Source organism: Porites lutea, chromosome 5, assembly GCF_958299795.1.
Source record: "Porites lutea chromosome 5, jaPorLute2.1, whole genome shotgun sequence".
Classification (NCBI taxonomy): Eukaryota; Metazoa; Cnidaria; class Anthozoa; order Scleractinia; family Poritidae; genus Porites; species Porites lutea.
The window spans coordinates 20,453,414-20,470,979 of record NC_133205.1 but is presented as its reverse complement, the minus strand read 5'-3'; the positions used below and the strand labels follow the sequence as shown (position 1 = coordinate 20,470,979).

At 38.9% G+C, this 17,566-nt stretch overlaps 2 protein-coding genes across 2 annotated transcripts in view; both read left to right on the top strand.

Annotated features, from left to right (window-relative positions):
• Window positions 1-227: 227 nt before the first annotated feature.
• Window positions 228-3,216, top strand: LOC140938057 (uncharacterized). Its single transcript, XM_073387597.1, has 3 exons — window positions 228-266; window positions 401-577; window positions 2,203-3,216. Exons 1-3 carry the CDS (start codon window positions 228-230, stop codon window positions 3,214-3,216), a joined length of 1,230 nt encoding a protein of 409 aa, XP_073243698.1.
• Window positions 3,217-12,059: 8,843 nt separating this feature from the next.
• Window positions 12,060-17,566, top strand: part of LOC140938055 (golgin subfamily A member 2-like) — a 34,088-nt gene continuing 28,581 nt past the window's right edge. Inside the window, exons 1-4 of the mRNA XM_073387596.1 lie at window positions 12,060-12,090; window positions 14,528-14,601; window positions 17,207-17,259; window positions 17,397-17,430. Of these exons, the coding sequence (XP_073243697.1) occupies window positions 12,060-12,090; window positions 14,528-14,601; window positions 17,207-17,259; window positions 17,397-17,430 (192 nt within the window). The remainder of the gene's footprint in view (window positions 12,091-14,527; window positions 14,602-17,206; window positions 17,260-17,396; window positions 17,431-17,566) is intronic.

The window sequence follows — 17,566 nt, the reverse complement described above, 5'->3', positions numbered from 1 at the left end:
TACTGAGCCACTTTTTGTTTAACCCCCTTTATCATCATCATCATCATGGTCATCATCATCATCATCATCATCATCATCATCATCATCATCATCATCATCATCATCATCATTATCATCAGTATCATCATCGCTCCAGTATTAAAGAGCAGTCGACTGTATAAACTTTCTCAAAGCCCGTTTCCTTGTTACACACGACCCTCCCTTCACCGAGTTTGATCAAGAAAGGGATGCCCTTTAACAAAAGTAGTGAACTTCGCTCACTTAAAGTAAAATTGATAGTTATGAAAATGTAATATAAAATTACACACATTGAATAGTATCAAGCTTACAGTGTGATCTGTGGATATATCCATGTTCTTTAAGTAACTAACCAGTGCATTATTTTTGTTTATTATTTCAGGATAGCCCGTCAAGCACACTAAGGTACGCCTTAGACACGACAGAATCTCTACAGGGCAAGGCGTTTTCTGCTGACACCCAGGGAAGTGCTTTGGCAACACAGTTGAGCATACTAAAGGACAGAATGGAAGATATTGAAGTGCGTCAAAAGCGATCCATGAACTCGAATACAAGGAAGGTTAGTGATTACAGTTACTAATCGTTTCGTATTCCCCATTGTTCAGGAGCACCCGACGACTCTTACGTTTCTGTAAAATATCTGTTCGGAGAAGCAAATATTGTCCAGAATTTTATATAGCTTGAGGACGGGTTAACATTTCTAGATGATCATTCCATTTGTGTTCAATTTTCTAAGCTTATCTAATAAAATTACCTACGATTTTCTTGAGTTTTATTTTCGTACTTTACTTCCAAAGTTAGGGTGTTATTCGTAGTAAAAAGGAAACCTAAAAATTTCGGGTTTTAAAAAGCGATGGAGAGAGGAAGAGAGAGGAATTAGGAATTGCCTCACTTTCGTAATACGTCAAATTTCATCTAAAATTTTCGGGAAAATAATAATCAAGCCTTTGTAATTTCGAAAAGACTCAAAATCCCCTAGGATGACCGAGCAGGTACAAATTTTACAGCACCGCTTAGAATGTTTTTCTAGAGATCTAAAAGTACTCTGGATAGCCTTAAAGGTGTTTTCAATTTATTTGGGAGGAAACCGTCTTTGGGTACATGAGCGGACGAAAAAAAGAGCTAGGAGAGGGATTGGAGAGGTTCCCTTTCCGCTCTCCCAAATCCTTCTTTTTTTCGTTCTCACTATTTTTCCCTCGCATTTCACTATCTAAATGCAAAGAACAGCCTTTTCATTACTTAGATACATTACATTAGCCGACCTTAAATTCTGGTAACTTGACAGAAGAAGAAAGACAAACTGTAATCGGTGCTCAGTTCTCTGTAATATTTATTTTCTTTAACTATCGTTTCCATAATACATTTACAGTCTTAGACAAAAAACTTCAAACCCTTCGGAAAATTTCGCTCCCTTCTCCCCCCCCCCCCCCCCCCCTCGTCTTCCTTTTTTAATGTTGCTGTAGCCATGCAATTTTGTTATCACTTCTCAACATTTCATTGGGAAAAGGAAAGTGCATGGGTGTTTCAAAGATTTGGCTGGGGGAGGGGGGGAGAGGGGGGATGAAGTACATTCTACCCGCTTTCACCAGGCGTCTAAAACAAAGGCGCTTTCAGAGTAACACAAAAACCGGTGTATATATCATGTTCTTGGCTATTGCTCTAAGGCGTCCACGTTCTCAAAATCTTATTCTTATTTCTGAACGTACTTCTTAATTAAGTTTCAGAAACGAATTTCAACGTTTTGTTTTTATATCCAGGAAACTAAATCTTCCTTTACTCTAAGGGCGCTTTCCATTCAGGGAAAAAAAACCGGAAATTTCGGTGGGAGCAAAAGTGGAATTTCCGATTGGTAAAAAGTTGTTCCATTTGGTCGTAAATCCCGGTACGTCGCGGTGCCCGACAGATTTTCTTGCCGTGGACCTGGAACTGGTACAAACTAAGAGGAACGTGTAAATGGAACACGAAATTCCGTTCGGAAATTCCAACCGGGAAAACTGGCCCACCTTTTTAGATTTTCACTTTTTCTGGGAATTTTCCGGTGGGACGAACCGACGAAACGTGTTCCATTTACCGCCGAACCGGAAATTCCGGAAATTTTGACTAACTGGAAAGCGCCCTAAATATCATTATGATAGGATTGAGCAACTCTTTCTTTGCTAATTATATGTTTTGCTTTTTCTTTAGAAGACGACTGTTCGGTTTTCTTCAAACCTAGAAGGAGGTCAAACAACTCAAAGTCGCCTTTCTGGTTCGCGTTCCTTATCAATGCTTGATCTCAGTTCAAGTTCTCAGCTACGGAGTGGCACGTTTGGAAAATCAAGAATTTCGCATGGTTTACACAGCAGCGGAAGAATTAACAGTGAGGCAACCGAGAATAGATCCTTTCTGAGTCAGTCACACCGTAATCCTTATTCCTCGAGGCAAGGAGTCCGGGCCAGAGATGACCAATTCCTAACTAGTCAAAACTATGGTTATGGTGGTTCTTCACTCCCAACTCTTGGTCGTTCGGCGAGCCTTTCTTCCCGTGCACCGCTGTTTTTTCATGGAAGGACGCTGAGCGGTTTTGACGCTTCACAGTTGATGCAGTCTAGGCATCCTTTCCGCGGTGACCAATACTTTCTTCCATCAGTTGGCATTTTAGGTGGCCTCTCTCAGACAAGGGCTGGAATATTAGGTGGTTCCTTTATAGGCACTAGAGGATTGCATGCGGGCTTTGGCCTTCTAAGTCCAGTGCCGGCTCCTGCCTTCTATGGACAAAGTGGCGTTTCCAGTACGGACAGGCAGTTATTACACTCTTCAAGCCTCAATGATCTCTACCAACAACCCAAAGCGCAAGACCAAGGAACGTCTTCTAATACTCGTGTTGCGCAAGTCTCGGCTGAGATAAAGAAGAGCTCCGATTCTTCCGAGGAAGTTATAGGATGCGAACTTGGAAGTATGGGATCTACAGCAGCTCTCTCCAAGGTTCAATGCAGTGAGGTGCAAAGTTCTGACATGAATGTAACATCAACTCATGCCGTCCCGGCTCAACAGGCTAACAGTCAGCTGGCAGCAAACCAGGGGGACCAGGTCGAATGCAAGATTAATGATGAAGATACTGAACCAACTGAGGGAGCAGAAGATGGATTTATGGGTGAAAAAGTGCGTTTGGCGTCAGTCCAGGTTATGTCTGAAAATGCTATAAAAGCGGGGGACTGAGGACTCCCATTGCTACGTATAAATGTTCAGTGACTTTTCCTGTTACGAAACATGAGACACTTCCAGTAGAGGGTGAAAAGAGATTATACAATGCAATTTATTGTTTTTAAGTCATTTGCAGTGGCGGATCCGCCCTCCCCTTATTTTTAGACCAAACTGACCGGGCATCCCCCTTATCTCAGAGTGTCGATGACCGCCCCCCACCCCCCTTATCTGAATGTCTGGATCTGCCATTGATTTGATATCTTTCTTTTAATTAGGTGTTTTCTTCAGCATTAATTGGGTGTTTTCTGTAGTAAGAAGGATTCAAGATATTCACCAAGATTAGTTAAATTTGTTTCCCTACGGGAAATATTCTTGCCATTATAGCTCATATTTTGAGCGTGCCGTGATAAATAATGGTAATATGTCTGAGCGGAGTCAAATTCGGTCTGTAGTCATACGAGAAAATCGCGGGAGTCCGATTTGTTTAATCACTGGTATGTTTACCGACCGAATTGGACAACACGAAGTCCTGTTACCAATAAATCATAACCGTTACAGTTTCCGAAAAAATAAATGCTCTATTTCTTGGTGAAAGAGCGTTTGAATACCAAATGTCCAAAATTAGGGAAATTAGGGCCATTTATTAGAGGAAAAATAAGACGCGTCTTAAATAAGACGCGAACTTTCCGTATAAATGGCACATTTCGTCTAAAATAAGACGCGGCTTAGCTAAGACGCGTCTTATTAGATAAGACATGCTCGTATAAATGGTACAGTTCGCGTCTTATTTTTCCTCGTATAAATGGCCCTATTGTCTAAATGTTACAAATTCGTCCATTTTGGAAATTCCCCAGTTTGGTAGGTTAAGTGGATGTTGCTAGTGGTTATTGTAATAACTTTTGTGATTGGTGGATTTAGCTGAGTGTACTTAATACGATTGACTAATGTAACTATCCGATTACACTGTTCGATTACAACCCAACACAATGATTGGTGAAAAATAAAGAAGTTAATGCACCAATCAAATTTGAGGAAATTGTAATGGTTATGATTAATCAATTTACCGAGGCCTTATTCACACTGTACAAGGACTGCTAAGTTCAAAGTTTGTTTGACCGCAATTTGGGATAAAAAATTAAATTTGGAACCGTTCATTTCTGGAATTTGGGCAATGAGCAATTGGTGTAGACTCCTCGAGCCACGTTTGTGGAGGCCAATACAATTTCCCCGCGTCAGAGTTTGCTACGGAGTTTGCTTTCTTGGTCCGTAACTTACCAAGGTAGGGACCAAGAATTCGTTTAGTAAGAAGTATGTCGACGTAGTTAGCACTTCTGTTACGTAGCGTGCGCCGACTAGCAATGAAGGAATGGGGAAAATGGCGGCCTACCTTCTCGTCCACGTGCGCACTCCCTAACATTAAATAATATGTATTTTTATCTGATAAACAATAAAGACACATCATCATCATCATCATCATCATCAATATTATTACTATTATTACTATTATTATCATTATTATTATTATTATTATTATTACTATTTATTATTATTCTTAACATATCCGCCAGCCACGCAGGCCAGAGTTATGTGATTGATTATACCTTATACTACCTTCAAATGTAAAGTTATCTTCTTTTGGGGATCTGATAATTATATTTCAGAAAATAAGCTTATTTCTAGTTTGAAAAACAGACAGTTTTTTCTCACAAAACAGGCAGGCCCTTAAACAGGCCCTTAATTGCTTTGTCAAGAAGGGATCTTTTAACCCGAATTTTCGCCATGAAGCTTGCCTTATCCGGTCATTATCAGTGACCAATAAAAAAACTATAAGGTAACTGCTTGTATATGTTGTGGTTCAATTTTATCCCTGGTTTAAATTTTATTTCCCATTGTTTTGGGGTCATTATCATACATTACCATACCCCAAAACAAAGGGAAATAAAATTTAAACCAGGGATAAAATTGAACCACAACATATAACAAGGTTTTGATAATAACAGAAAGGAAAATACTAAATATACAGTTTGAAAATCTAAAGTTGTTATGGATTTACGGAGGGTGTGAAGCTTCTTCAATGAAAATGATTGACTAAAACTTTTCCATAAATTAACTACGGACGAGATCGAAAAACTCAGAGGGCAAAATAAAATGCAGTTCACAGTACAAGGCGGAATTTAGAACAAAGGTTGTATACCTACAAAAACACCTATAAAACAGTAAAGCGAATTCTTTGAAACAGTAATTTTTTTCCAGAAATAAGCAAAAACGGCTCCAAAAAGGCCAATGTTAGTTTTTTTTTAGTGTATCAAGGAGTTTTTGGCCATGTTACGACAATTTCGGATTATTTCAGAAGATTTCCGAAGGCTATCGACGATTCCCGAAGACTATTGAAGAGGTCCGACCATATTGCCAAAGATGTCCGAAGAACCCTCCAAACACTTTGCAGTATTTTTTTCTTCGAAAGCAGTAAACATTAAGAAACTGGCCATTTCAATAGCAAACACTAAAAATTATGGGCAAATAACACTAAACACTAAACCCCATTCAGACCCTCAAGAAATGTTACCGCAGAGATTCGCCAAAATGGAACATCTCCTTCACACCGAATTTATGTCAGGAGAAGGCTAGGTATCTATTAATCATGAGTTCAAATAACCAGGCTAAACCATAAAGATCATGAAATTACACAACGAGAAAAATCAAAGCTACTGATCAGAGTGACTAAACCAACTTGGTAGTTAAATTATATCTTTTAGTTTGCAATCGCGGAAGTGGCTAACACAACTCCGAAAACAAACTAGTTTCTTTAAAGAAGATGACAAGGGAATTGAACTGGAAAACAACTTTTTTCTTCTCAAGTCAGGAGAGGATAGTGCTTCATCAGCGTTATTCTGAGAGAGTTGAGCATTGCAAGAAATGCGTCAAATTACCTCCCAATAACACACATAAGAGATGCAGTGAAAACCTCTATAAGCGGACACCATCGGGACCTTCCCGAGTGTCCGCTTAATAGAGGTTTCACTGTACAAGACGTTAATTTCGGGATCCGGCTTAGTGTCTGCTTTATAGAGGGTGTCCGCTCAATTAATTGGGGGTCCGCTTAATAGAGGTTTGACAGTATCTCACTTCAATTTTAACATCCGAAATAAATCCCAAACATCAAACAAAACTCTCTGACTTAACAAATTGTTTTTTACTACAAATAAATATACTAAGCATATTTCATCGCTAGCAATTTTTGTTATTTAAGGTGACTCGACCCAGTTTTTTGGGGGGGTACCATCCTACTATGAAGCTCTCTGGTATCCCCACCTTTACTTTTATCGTAAGTCTAACACATAGAATTGATAACATATAGATCAATCTACAATATAACATAAAATTTTTGGCGATCGGAGTAAATGTCACGTGGTTATAATGCCACGCCCCTTTGAGGTCTGAGTCGAAAATCTGCTGTTGCCGGCATTTTTTCGTGAAAATCTCTCGGCTACACATAGTGCGCATTAGTGCCTTACGCTGAACAGAGTTTCACCAAAATCGCAAAGACCCAATTCGAGAAATTCAGCGGTTTCCAAATTTAGGTCATAATTTATGCGAAAATGATAAGCAAACTTTACACGGATTATATCTAATAAACTATGAGATTCATCTCTTTATTTTGGGCATCGTTATAACAGATGGGTCCTTGCAAGTCAGCAAAACGCTTTAGGGCCTTGTAAATGCGCGCGATTTCAAGCAAAGCAAACATATAGAAATTATAGTTTTCGCTATTTGTTGACGTTTGTCAGCGTTTAAGAGTCCTTCTCACGAAAAAAGCATTTTCTTGAAAATTCGTAGTTTTTTTTCCTTCAAATTTTTTCAGGGCCACAATTGATTAACTAACTACCCGGACTCTGAATTTCATGGTCATTGAAAAACTGTGACATTATCTTCTATAAGCCCAAACTTGAGTAAACATTGAAGATTTTTAGCGTTTTGGCTGAGTTTGTGCTTTGGGAGTTGTCTATTGTTTCTAGTCTGTCATTATACAGCATTCTTGTTCAGCACGCGTGCAATGACCACGCTTGGCTGACTTCCGTGGCATTATAACCACGTGACATTTACTCCGATCGCCAAAAATTTTATGTTATATTGTAGATTGATCTATATGTTATCCATTCTATGTGTTAGACTTACGATAAAAGTAAAGGTGGGGATACCAGAGAGCTTCATAGTAGGATGGTACCCCCCCAAAAAAACTGGGTCGAGTCACCTTAACAAAAGGCTCATCTACCTGTAAACACGGAACAGGGGCACCTAACGACGGTTTCGATCCTCCTCCAATACATTGGTTGTCTAGAGTACTTTTAGTTCTCTAGGAATGCATTCTAAGCGGCTCTTTATCTTATGTTCGGTCATCCTACGGGAACGAGGGTTTGAGTATTATTTCCCCAAAAATTTTAGATGCAACTTGACCTATTACGAAAGTGAGATATTTCCTGATTCCACTCTCCATCGCATTTTTGGATCCGAAAGTTTTAGGTTTCCTTTCTACTAGGAAAAATAGCCTAACTTTGAAGGGAAATGGAAGAAGAAAACTTAAGGAAGCTAAGTCGTAGGAATTTATCAGATAAGCTTCGAAAATTGTACATGAATGGAATGGTCATCTAGAATTTTTTAGTCTTCCCCAAGTAATAGAAAAATCTAGGAAATATTTGCTTCTCCGAACAGAGTATTTTACAGAAAACAGTCTTTTGGTGCCCCATGAAGGAAATGCACCCATGGAGTCAAGCCTTCACGCCAGGACATAAGTTCCCCTCTATTTTGTCATGAAATGAATTCAATTTTTTACGGTGTTTTGAAGCTTTAAAATTGCAGTAATTCTAAATTCAAAAAGTATTTCAGGTCAGAACTGCTATGTAGCCTGTTCCGATCAATTTATAGGCTTCTGGGAAACTGCCCACCTACCCCTCCCCTAAGCCAACATTATCACTTACCTCTCACTTAGGGCAAAATGTTGGCTTAGGGGAGGGATAGGTGGGAAGTTTCCCAGAAATTTAAATTTTGTTCTGCGTATAAGCCCCACTCCCTCCCCCGTTAACAAGCTATCCTAAAACTCCTTATAAAGTTTTATGAGCCTTAGAACTTATGAGCGGAAGTTTACAGTACATGAAATATATAACAATGCTGTTGCAAAATTAAATGTTGCTACAAGTCTGTGCTAGTGCCTTCAAGCTCTCTGAAAAGTTTCATCTTTTAGGTGCGACAATTGACAGCAAACTGTACTTTAAATTCCACATAAACGGCACTCTTGTAATACAGCAAGTCAAATGTGTGGGGTTTTAATTTAGACTGAAATAAAGTGAAAGCTCACGGTGCGCTTATTTTACTTAACCCCTTTCCTCACCAGGAAGATCCTAGAGGGCGGATTGTCCTAGCGCCATATGTTTTCTGGGTTCGGTTTACATGCAAAGTTTGTCCCTAGCAACCTCGTCCCCAGGGCGCTTTTCGCCCTGGGGACGAGGTTGTGTCCCTAGCGCTAGGATCTTCCTAGTACTAGATCTTCCAAGCTGAGAGATACTAGAAAGATACTAGAAAGATCATAGGTATACAGGAGGTTCAGAGTGTCTGTGACGCGTCAAGGAACGATACGAGATAACTTGAAGCCGTTTGGTCGAGATGACGGAATAGAAGTGAGAACGTCTTATCCTTAATTTTTCCTTACCGCGCGCGCTCAATAGATGATTTGGTGTGAATCGTAGTGTTTCATTGTGACGCGAGTTACGCGCGCCTAGTCTTCAGTAAAGAGAGAAAGATAAAGAAAACAGGCGGTAATTAACGTTAAAGGCTGTAGTAGGTAAAAAAAAGCGGTAAAATTCATTGCAGTCCAGTCCATTGAAGTTGTGAATTGCGACACGGGCCGCAGAGGACGCTGGTATTGTAAAGCGAGGCACCAAAGCTTTTATGTATGTGGCAAAATGTTGTGAACCAGTACATGGCTGATACTGGTCGGGAAGAAAAGCTGGCTACGGCCAGAAAAAAGGTACAGCAGCAACGTAAACGCTTTTTATGTAAACAATATTCACTTAGGTTCACTATTACGAGAGCTGATTTTCCTGTCGTGCATTTCAGCTGAAGAAATTTCAACAAAAACGTACACCTTCTTCGAGCCCGGCCGTGAGAGAAGTCAAGCATCGAGTTGTTGATTCTTCGATTTACTCGAGGAATTCATCGGAATCCGATGGAAACCCGCCAACGGCAGAGAGATTTGTAAGTAGTAAATACATTTATAGAATAATTGTCTAAAGATCATCAGCACTTTGTCCCTTAATTACAGTTAGTGTGGGAGAGCGTTTTGAACTATTATGTATCATTAGCACTGCGTGAATTTCAAAGTTCTTAGTAATCCTTTGCTTATATTTGCCCTTAAAACTCTTTGATTAGCTCCTCCTGGTATATTCAATACACCTTAGACTGCCCATAATGTTTATTTATCGCTTATATTGTTGAACGTTGCCTTCGTCCACTTGTAGCCGAGTGATCGCTTCCAAGCTACAGAGGTCTGCTTCAATGTTTATATTAATACTCAGCTGATTGAACCAAGAACATATTTGGCCATTTTTGGTTGGTTGATGAAAAGGGGTCAGATTTTAGGCTGCAAATTGAATATGATTGTCGCCAACTTAACCGCTAGCTGTCGTTACCCATCATTAACAAAATCGTTTGTGTTGCCACAGATCTCGTGGATATTCCTTGGATTTTTGACTATTTTTTAGTAGGAATTCGAATTCGAATTCGATCTGCGTTTTATTGATGAAAAATTGTATTGCTACAGTGATCATGCATCAGAAAAACTATTTTGTTTATTTCCTGTAGACTATATAAAAAGATTTGGATTTTGATGACATCTATTGAATTCATCAAAGAGATAACCAGTTAGTGTAGAAAGTGTACATGTAGCAATTGAAATATTTAGATGATTATTCTGCACATAGTTAGCATCACGCTGCAGAATACTTTGCATTTTGAAGACAGTGGTTATGAAGTGCTCTATGAAAAAATAAAAGCATTTTTTACTCCTACAAACAATTACTGGTATGCTTTCTAAAAGCTGGGTACATGCTTTGTCGTTATAAGAAAAAATTAAAGACTAGAACCTAATTATTGTAGAAGCTGGCTGCAAGGTACAGTGGTAGACAGTAAAAAAAATACATGCTTGATACAATGTATGTGTTGTGGCTCAGTTTTATCCCTGGTTTAAATTCAAATTTTCTTTGTCTTAGGGTATTATAGTTTTAAACCAAAAAGAATTAAACAAGGGATAAAATTTAACCAATTTATATGCATCGATACAACAGTACTGCTCTAGACAGGGCTTCTGATATTTCGCGGAAAAAAAAGCAAAATTTCGCGGGATTTTCAGGGGCAAATTCGTGGAAAAATCGGCCGATTTCGCGGGATTTTCGCGGGGAAAAAGTCAAAATTTCCGGAAAAATTGGCCGATTTCGCGGGATTTTAGCGGAAAAAAGTCAAAATTCGCGGAAAAATCGGCCAATTTCGCGGGATTTTAGCGGAAAAAAGTCAATTTTCAAAGGATTTTCTGGGGCAAATTCTTAGGAAAATCGGCCGATTTCACGGGGAAACTTCGCCGAGAAACAATCAGTAAAAAAGAGCCAATTTCGCTGGATTGGTTTTTGGCAAATTTCCCTAAAATTGATCAATTTTGTGTCGATATTCATGACCAGCGTTGGTAAACGTTTCTTTTAACAGGGATAATCATTTGCTCTTGCAAGAACAGTTTGCTCGAGAAATGAACGAATGCTGAAACTATTAACATGATGGTTAGTGCCCAGTTTTTCGCAACGTTCATCTAAAAACGCCTGGTAGTTTTGGGACGTTGTTTACTCGTTGCAATGACGAAGTTTCAAGCTTAATTTGGACGTTTGGTGTGAATAAAACCGGTCTAATAGCCAAGATAAGCATTAAATATGTTCTGCTGACATGTATTTGGAAATATTTCAGGCGGATTTCGCGGTATTACGCGTTTTTTGGGAATTTCGCGGGATTTCGCGGAAATACCTGAAATTCGCGGGTCCGCGACCGCGCGAAATATCAGAAGCCCTGTCTAGAATATGTCTTTAATACGGTAGGTACTTGTTACTCAGTATACACTATGCAGTACATCCCCAATTCTTTTATTGGCTGATTATATTATTGGTAGCATGGCCTTCTAACCTTAATTCCAGTGTACATGTATTCCTTGCAAGATACAGTTCTACAAAGTGCTTATTTTCTGGTTCCACTGTATCTCTGAAACATTATTGTTTTTCTGGGTTAATTACATGTATGTTGAGTGCGAATCATACTAACATATGTAGGCGTAGTCCTAAATTGTACTTTGTTGGCAGCCGCTAACCTTGACATTGGCCGAGGTGATTATTGAGCTACTGCAGTATGATGATGAGTTCTGTGCAGTTTAATATGAAAGTAGATTTTTGTGTGTGTTAAAAAATTGTAAATTGTAATTTATTTCCCACGAAGTACTTAGGAGTTCTTAGGAACTCCTTTAAACGTGTCGATGTGTTCCAGATTGAACTGGAGTTTGGAAGTATTATATTTTGAGGAGAGAGGAGAACCAAAGTACCCAAAGAAAAACCTCTCAAAGCAAGGGAGAGAACCAACAACAAACTTAACCCACTGATGGCGTTTATGCCGGGATTTAAACCCAGGCCACGTTGGTGGGAGGCGAGTGCCCTCACCGCAGTGTGACCCTTGCTTGTTTGTAGGTGACAGATTGAAGTTGTAGTCTCTACAACTGTTTGCATTATTAAGTAACCATTATTTTTGTTTCTTTTTTCTCAAGTCAAATGTTGAAGAAAATGACCCATGTTCATCATCACCCATTAATGGGTAAGTGTCCAAAACAATTAGACAGGGTGCAGTTCTTATTTTCCTTTTCAAAGTTGCTCCACTCATGCACATGAGTGCAGAACCCCAAGCTTCTGGCAATAAAATGAAGGCGTAAGCCAAAGATGAAAAATAAGAGAATGCTGTCTGTTTGAAGCCAATTATTCCAGAGTAACTTAATATGCGGTTATATCAGAAACCCATAAGGGGTTGAAACGTGTAACTCTCATATGTTTGCTTTGTCCGATGCTCGTGATTATTCATTTTCGAAAGTACCATAATTATTTGGAACGAGAAGAAGAGATAACTGACCAATCAAATTTCGTAAACAACGTGACGTAATTTTCCCTGAGGTTCCCGCGCCCGCTTAAAAAAATGGCCGACAAACGCGAGAAAAACTCCTGAAAGCCGAGAAAGCTAAGGTTGATACCAGGAATATTACCGAAACACTGAGCAGGATATTATTGCCTTACCACCCGGGCCAAACGTAACATTATGAAACCCATTGACGGCCTCGCAACTTCTTGAAGTTGTCACATCAAAAAACGATGCCTTGTTGACCCTCTGCACAGCAAACTTATACTGCAAATAGGCTTGTAAAATTCTTATGTTAAAAGTCTAGAATAAACGGTGAAAAATATTTTCGAATAAAATTCATTAGCTGCTTATCGAAAAGTGTCCAAAACCTGAACCTGACATCTTCGCAAAAAGTGATGCTTGTAATGAATGTGAGAAGCATTTTAAAGCTTAAATTAAACTTAGATGTTGTAGTCACAATCGTGTTTTGAGCTAATTTTATGAATGAACAAACTCAAAACAATAGGCAGAGAAGCCATTTCTTGAAAATTTTTATTCAAAGTCCAAAAAGTTAATCCTTTAAAGTAATTCGGAAAACACTATCTGGATCGTGAATCCATTCACACAATTGAAATCGGCTTAGCACATGGCAAAAATCAACACAAAATCCACCTCAAATCAGGGCACATTTTGTAATTTTTCTTTAGTGCCGAAGAGAAAAATTTATAAAACGTCTATGAAACATTTAAAAATACATAAATTCCCTTTCAAAGACGTAACTGTCTTGGCCATAGAGTGCAAAATGTACCTGAAAATTCAGCAAAAACTTCGCTGACTTGGTTGCATTTCAAAACAGACCATGGGCTCCGCCGTGAAGAAAACAAGGTTGAATCCCTCGAAGTACGATTTCTTGATGAAAAGCTTCCCTTTCTCCACAAAAAGAAAGCTGAGCATTCTTTTGAACTTTCTCTTTCCATTTTTGGTTTTTTAACGGTGTATTTTTAACCTTGAAATGCAGAACTCTTGTCTTAAAACATCTGCATGGTGATCGCGCAGCAGCCATTTTGTTGAAAATGGTTATCCGTCACTAAGGTTTCCAAATATGGTCAAAATGAATATTCACGAGCATTGAACACGAGTTACACGTTTCAACCCCTTATGAGTTTCTGGTTATATACATAGAACATAAACAACTGAAAAGGTACACTTTCTTTAAATCCTATAAGATTACCATGACTTCCTAAAGGAAATTAATTTTACAATGTACACTGTAATTAGTTGCAATGCAGGGTGCAAAGAAAGTCAGTTTTACAGCTTGCCACTTGGGCAAGCTGCGTAGCCCAAAAGTCATTTCAACTAGCACCAACAAAGAGAAAAAAGAACAGGAAGATTGATTTCCCTGAAAAACTTCACTTTTCCATCGGGCAAGTCACACAGTGTAAGAACAGAATTTACTAGCCCAACAGCAAAACCCACTAGCCCTGGGATATCAGACACTACTTTCTTTACATACTGCAATGGACTTGTCCTTGTGACTATTTTTGTCACTTGCTACCTCACACCAGACTTACCCACTGGCAAAGACCTGTCAATGAACTGTCACCAGCTATAAAATAATCACCTACTCTGTTTCTGGGCTCTTGAAGGTTTTTTTTAACTACAAAAGATTCCACTGTAGTCCATCTTTCCTTATTTCCTCCTAATCCCTTATTACAACATTGTTGTCTGCAACCTCAGGTATGAGAACTAGATGGAGTTCAAGAGAAAAGACCGATTGCAAGCAGTAATAAGTTGATGATGGTCGTTAAGTTTTTACTTTTCTTAGGTCAAAAGGCAGTAATGTTTAGTATCATAAAGTGACTTACTGTGTCTGTATATGGTGCTTGCACATACATAATACTTGCAATTTTCTTGGAAACTACAGTCTTGGACAAAATAACATGGAACAGCAAACGCAAACCCGACCCCCCCCCCCCCCCCCCCCACCTTCCCCAAATCAAGGATGAAGCCACACAAAAGCCATAACACCCCATTTTCCCATCCTTGATTTCGGGGGGAGGGGAGGTATAAATTTCCCATTTATTTTGTCCAAGATTATAGCCTCTGCACTGTATAATATTGTTTGATATCTTATTTTGGCCAGAAATATCACAGACACTTTTCATTTGTTTTTGCAGTACCTACAATCCAGGAGAGCACAGTACTCAAACACATCAGGTCAGTTTGTACTAAATTAATTAATGTGGCTGTTTGATATACATTTTTTGCAGGGTTTTTGATGAAAGCTGAATTGGCAGTCAACCATCTCCTATAATAATTTTCAATTAATTAAGATAATGTAAAATTGCAACATCGCAGAATACCAGGAGCCCTGTATAGGGCAGGGCTTCTGATATTTCGTGTGGTCGCGGACTCGCGAAATTCAGGTATTTCCGCGAAATCCCGCGAAATTCCCCAAAAAACGCGAAATACCGCGAAATCCGCCAGAAATATTTCCAAATACATGTCGGCAAAACATATTTAATACTTATCTGGGCTATTAGACCTTTTTTATTCACCCCAAACGTCCAAATTTATCTTGAACTTCGTCACTGCAACGAGTAAACAACGTCCCAAAACTACCAGGCGTTTTTAGATGAACGTTGCGAAAAACTGGGCACTAACCATAATGCATTTGCTCATTTCTCGAGCGAACTGTTGTTGAAAGAGCAAATGATTATCGCTGTTAAAAAAAAGCGTTAAACAACGTTGATCATATCGACGCAAAATTGATCGATTTTAGCGAAATTTGCCAAAAATAAAATCCAGTAAAATCGGCTGTTTTTTACTGATTGTTTCTTGGTGAAGTTTCCCCCCGAAATTTCTGGTGAAACCGGCCAATTTTTCTAAGAATTTGCCTCTAAATATCCTTCGAAATTTGACTTTTTTCCGCTAAAATCCTGCGTAATTGGCCGATTTTTCTGCGAATTTTGACTTTTCTCCCGCGAAAAACCCGTGGAATCGGCCGAAGTTTCAGCGAATTTTGATTTTTTTCCCGTGAAAATCCCGCGAAATCAGTCAATTTTTCCGCGAATTTGCCCCTGAAAATCCCACAAAATTTCGCTATTTTTTCCGCGAAATATATAGGGCTATATACCATTATCTGTTAAGAATTTTAGAGAAAATGGTTGCTATAACATCCCTCCCAATCCATGAAATAAATCAAATCAATTTTCCTTGGAGCACATATAGAGAACCAACCCATAAGTGTACATAATTGCCAATGAGCAGCTTCATGAAGACACAAGGCTGCAAGGCAGCCGCCTAATAGAGCCATGCGCGATTGTTCTAGGGCCAGAAAAAATCACAAATCGATGTAACATATGAGTAATGTAAGGCAACTATGACGTAATGCAGGACCAAATACGTGATACAGATCAGAAAATCCATGAGCCGTGTGCATGTTTTGAGTCCCTTGCTTATCCTGTCTTCAACCAATCGCCGGGTGGATCATTTCCATCCTATGCGGGCATTTGCCTGCTGGAATTTTTTCCCTGTTCATTAACGCAATGGCTTTACCTTGCTGGTGGGCCCCAATAAGGGTGAAACAGCTGTCTGTGGCTGCCACTGCCTGCATGATATGGCTGCGCGCATGCGTGAGGTACTGGCCCGGCCATGGGTTGGCGTATGTGTCCCCCTTGCTTTAAGTTTGCATTGTTTGCACTATTTTCAATGCAATCGAATTAAGTTCAATCTATTTTTCATCAATTACTGTGTTTCATGACATTTCTAAACAAATTCAACAGCACATGTGTATAGATAAAATCTGTGCTCGTTGGAACTTAGTGATAACTACACATTTATAACTATTTATGTACATGTATGGTAAAACAATCAATGTAAAACTAATCTAGCAGTAACAAGTAATCTCAATTTAAGTACTAGTATCAGGGCTTCTGATATTTCGCGGAAAAAAAAGAAAAATTTCGCGGGATTTTCAGGGGCAAATTCGCGGAAAAATTGATCGATTTCGCGGGATTTTCGCGGGAAAAAAGTCAAAATTCGTGAAAAAATCGGCCGATTTCGCAGGATATTCGTGGGAGAAAGTCAAAATTCGCAGAAATATCGGCTGATTTCGCGGGTTTTAGTGGAAAAAGGTCAAATTTTGAAGGATTTTCAGAGGCAAGTTCTTAGAAAAATCGGCCAATTTCACGGGAAATTTCGGGGGGAAACAGCCGATTTCGCTGGATTTTTTTTGGCAAATTTCGCTAAAATCGATCAATTTTGGGTGGATATGACCAGCGTTGTTTAACGTTTTTTTAACAGGGATAATCATTTGCTCTTTCAACCACAGTTCCCTCGAGAAATGAGCGAATGCTAAAGCTATTAACATTATGGTTAGTGCCCAGTTTTTTGCAACATTAATCTAAGAACACCTGATATTTTTGGGACGTTGTTTACTCGTTGCAGTGACGAAGTTTCAAGATAAATTTGGACGTTTGGGGTGAATAAAACAGGTCTAAAAGCCAAGATAAGTATTAAATATGTTTTGCCGACATGTATTTGGAAATATTTCTTGCGGATTTCACGGTATTTCGCGTTTTTTTGGGAATTTCGCGGAAATACCTGAATTTCGCGGGTCCGCGACCGCGCGAAATATCAGAAGCCCTGTAGTATTATCATTGAATATTATTATGCTAAAATCTCAGTCATAGCCACCTATATGCCACCATTAGATTCCCTTACACAGTGTAGAACAAGTTTTTATTGAAAACTCCACTCCTGTTCTAAAATAATATTATGATGTGCAAAATATTATCATCTCAATGCGTTCTCTTTGCAGACACTTGAACACAATCACAGAGATGGGTTGGTTTCTTCTGTAGCAAATGACAGGTAACTTGTTGCATGTACACATAACTTTCAGCAGTATATATTATTATCATAATTTATTTTAGAAAGATACCCTAGAGTTTTAAATGTAATGTTTGTTGCAAACTATGTTAATGAAGTATTTTAATTTTTTTCTTTAGAGAATACTCAACCACTGAAAAAATCAAGCAACTTGTGAGTATTATTACATATATGCACTTTTCATTAGAAGAGTAGGATCCAGTTAACTCAGATGTACGTGTAGGGACATTTGTAACAATTTAAACGTGTCCATTAATGTCAAAAAAGTACACGTCTGTGCTACATAATG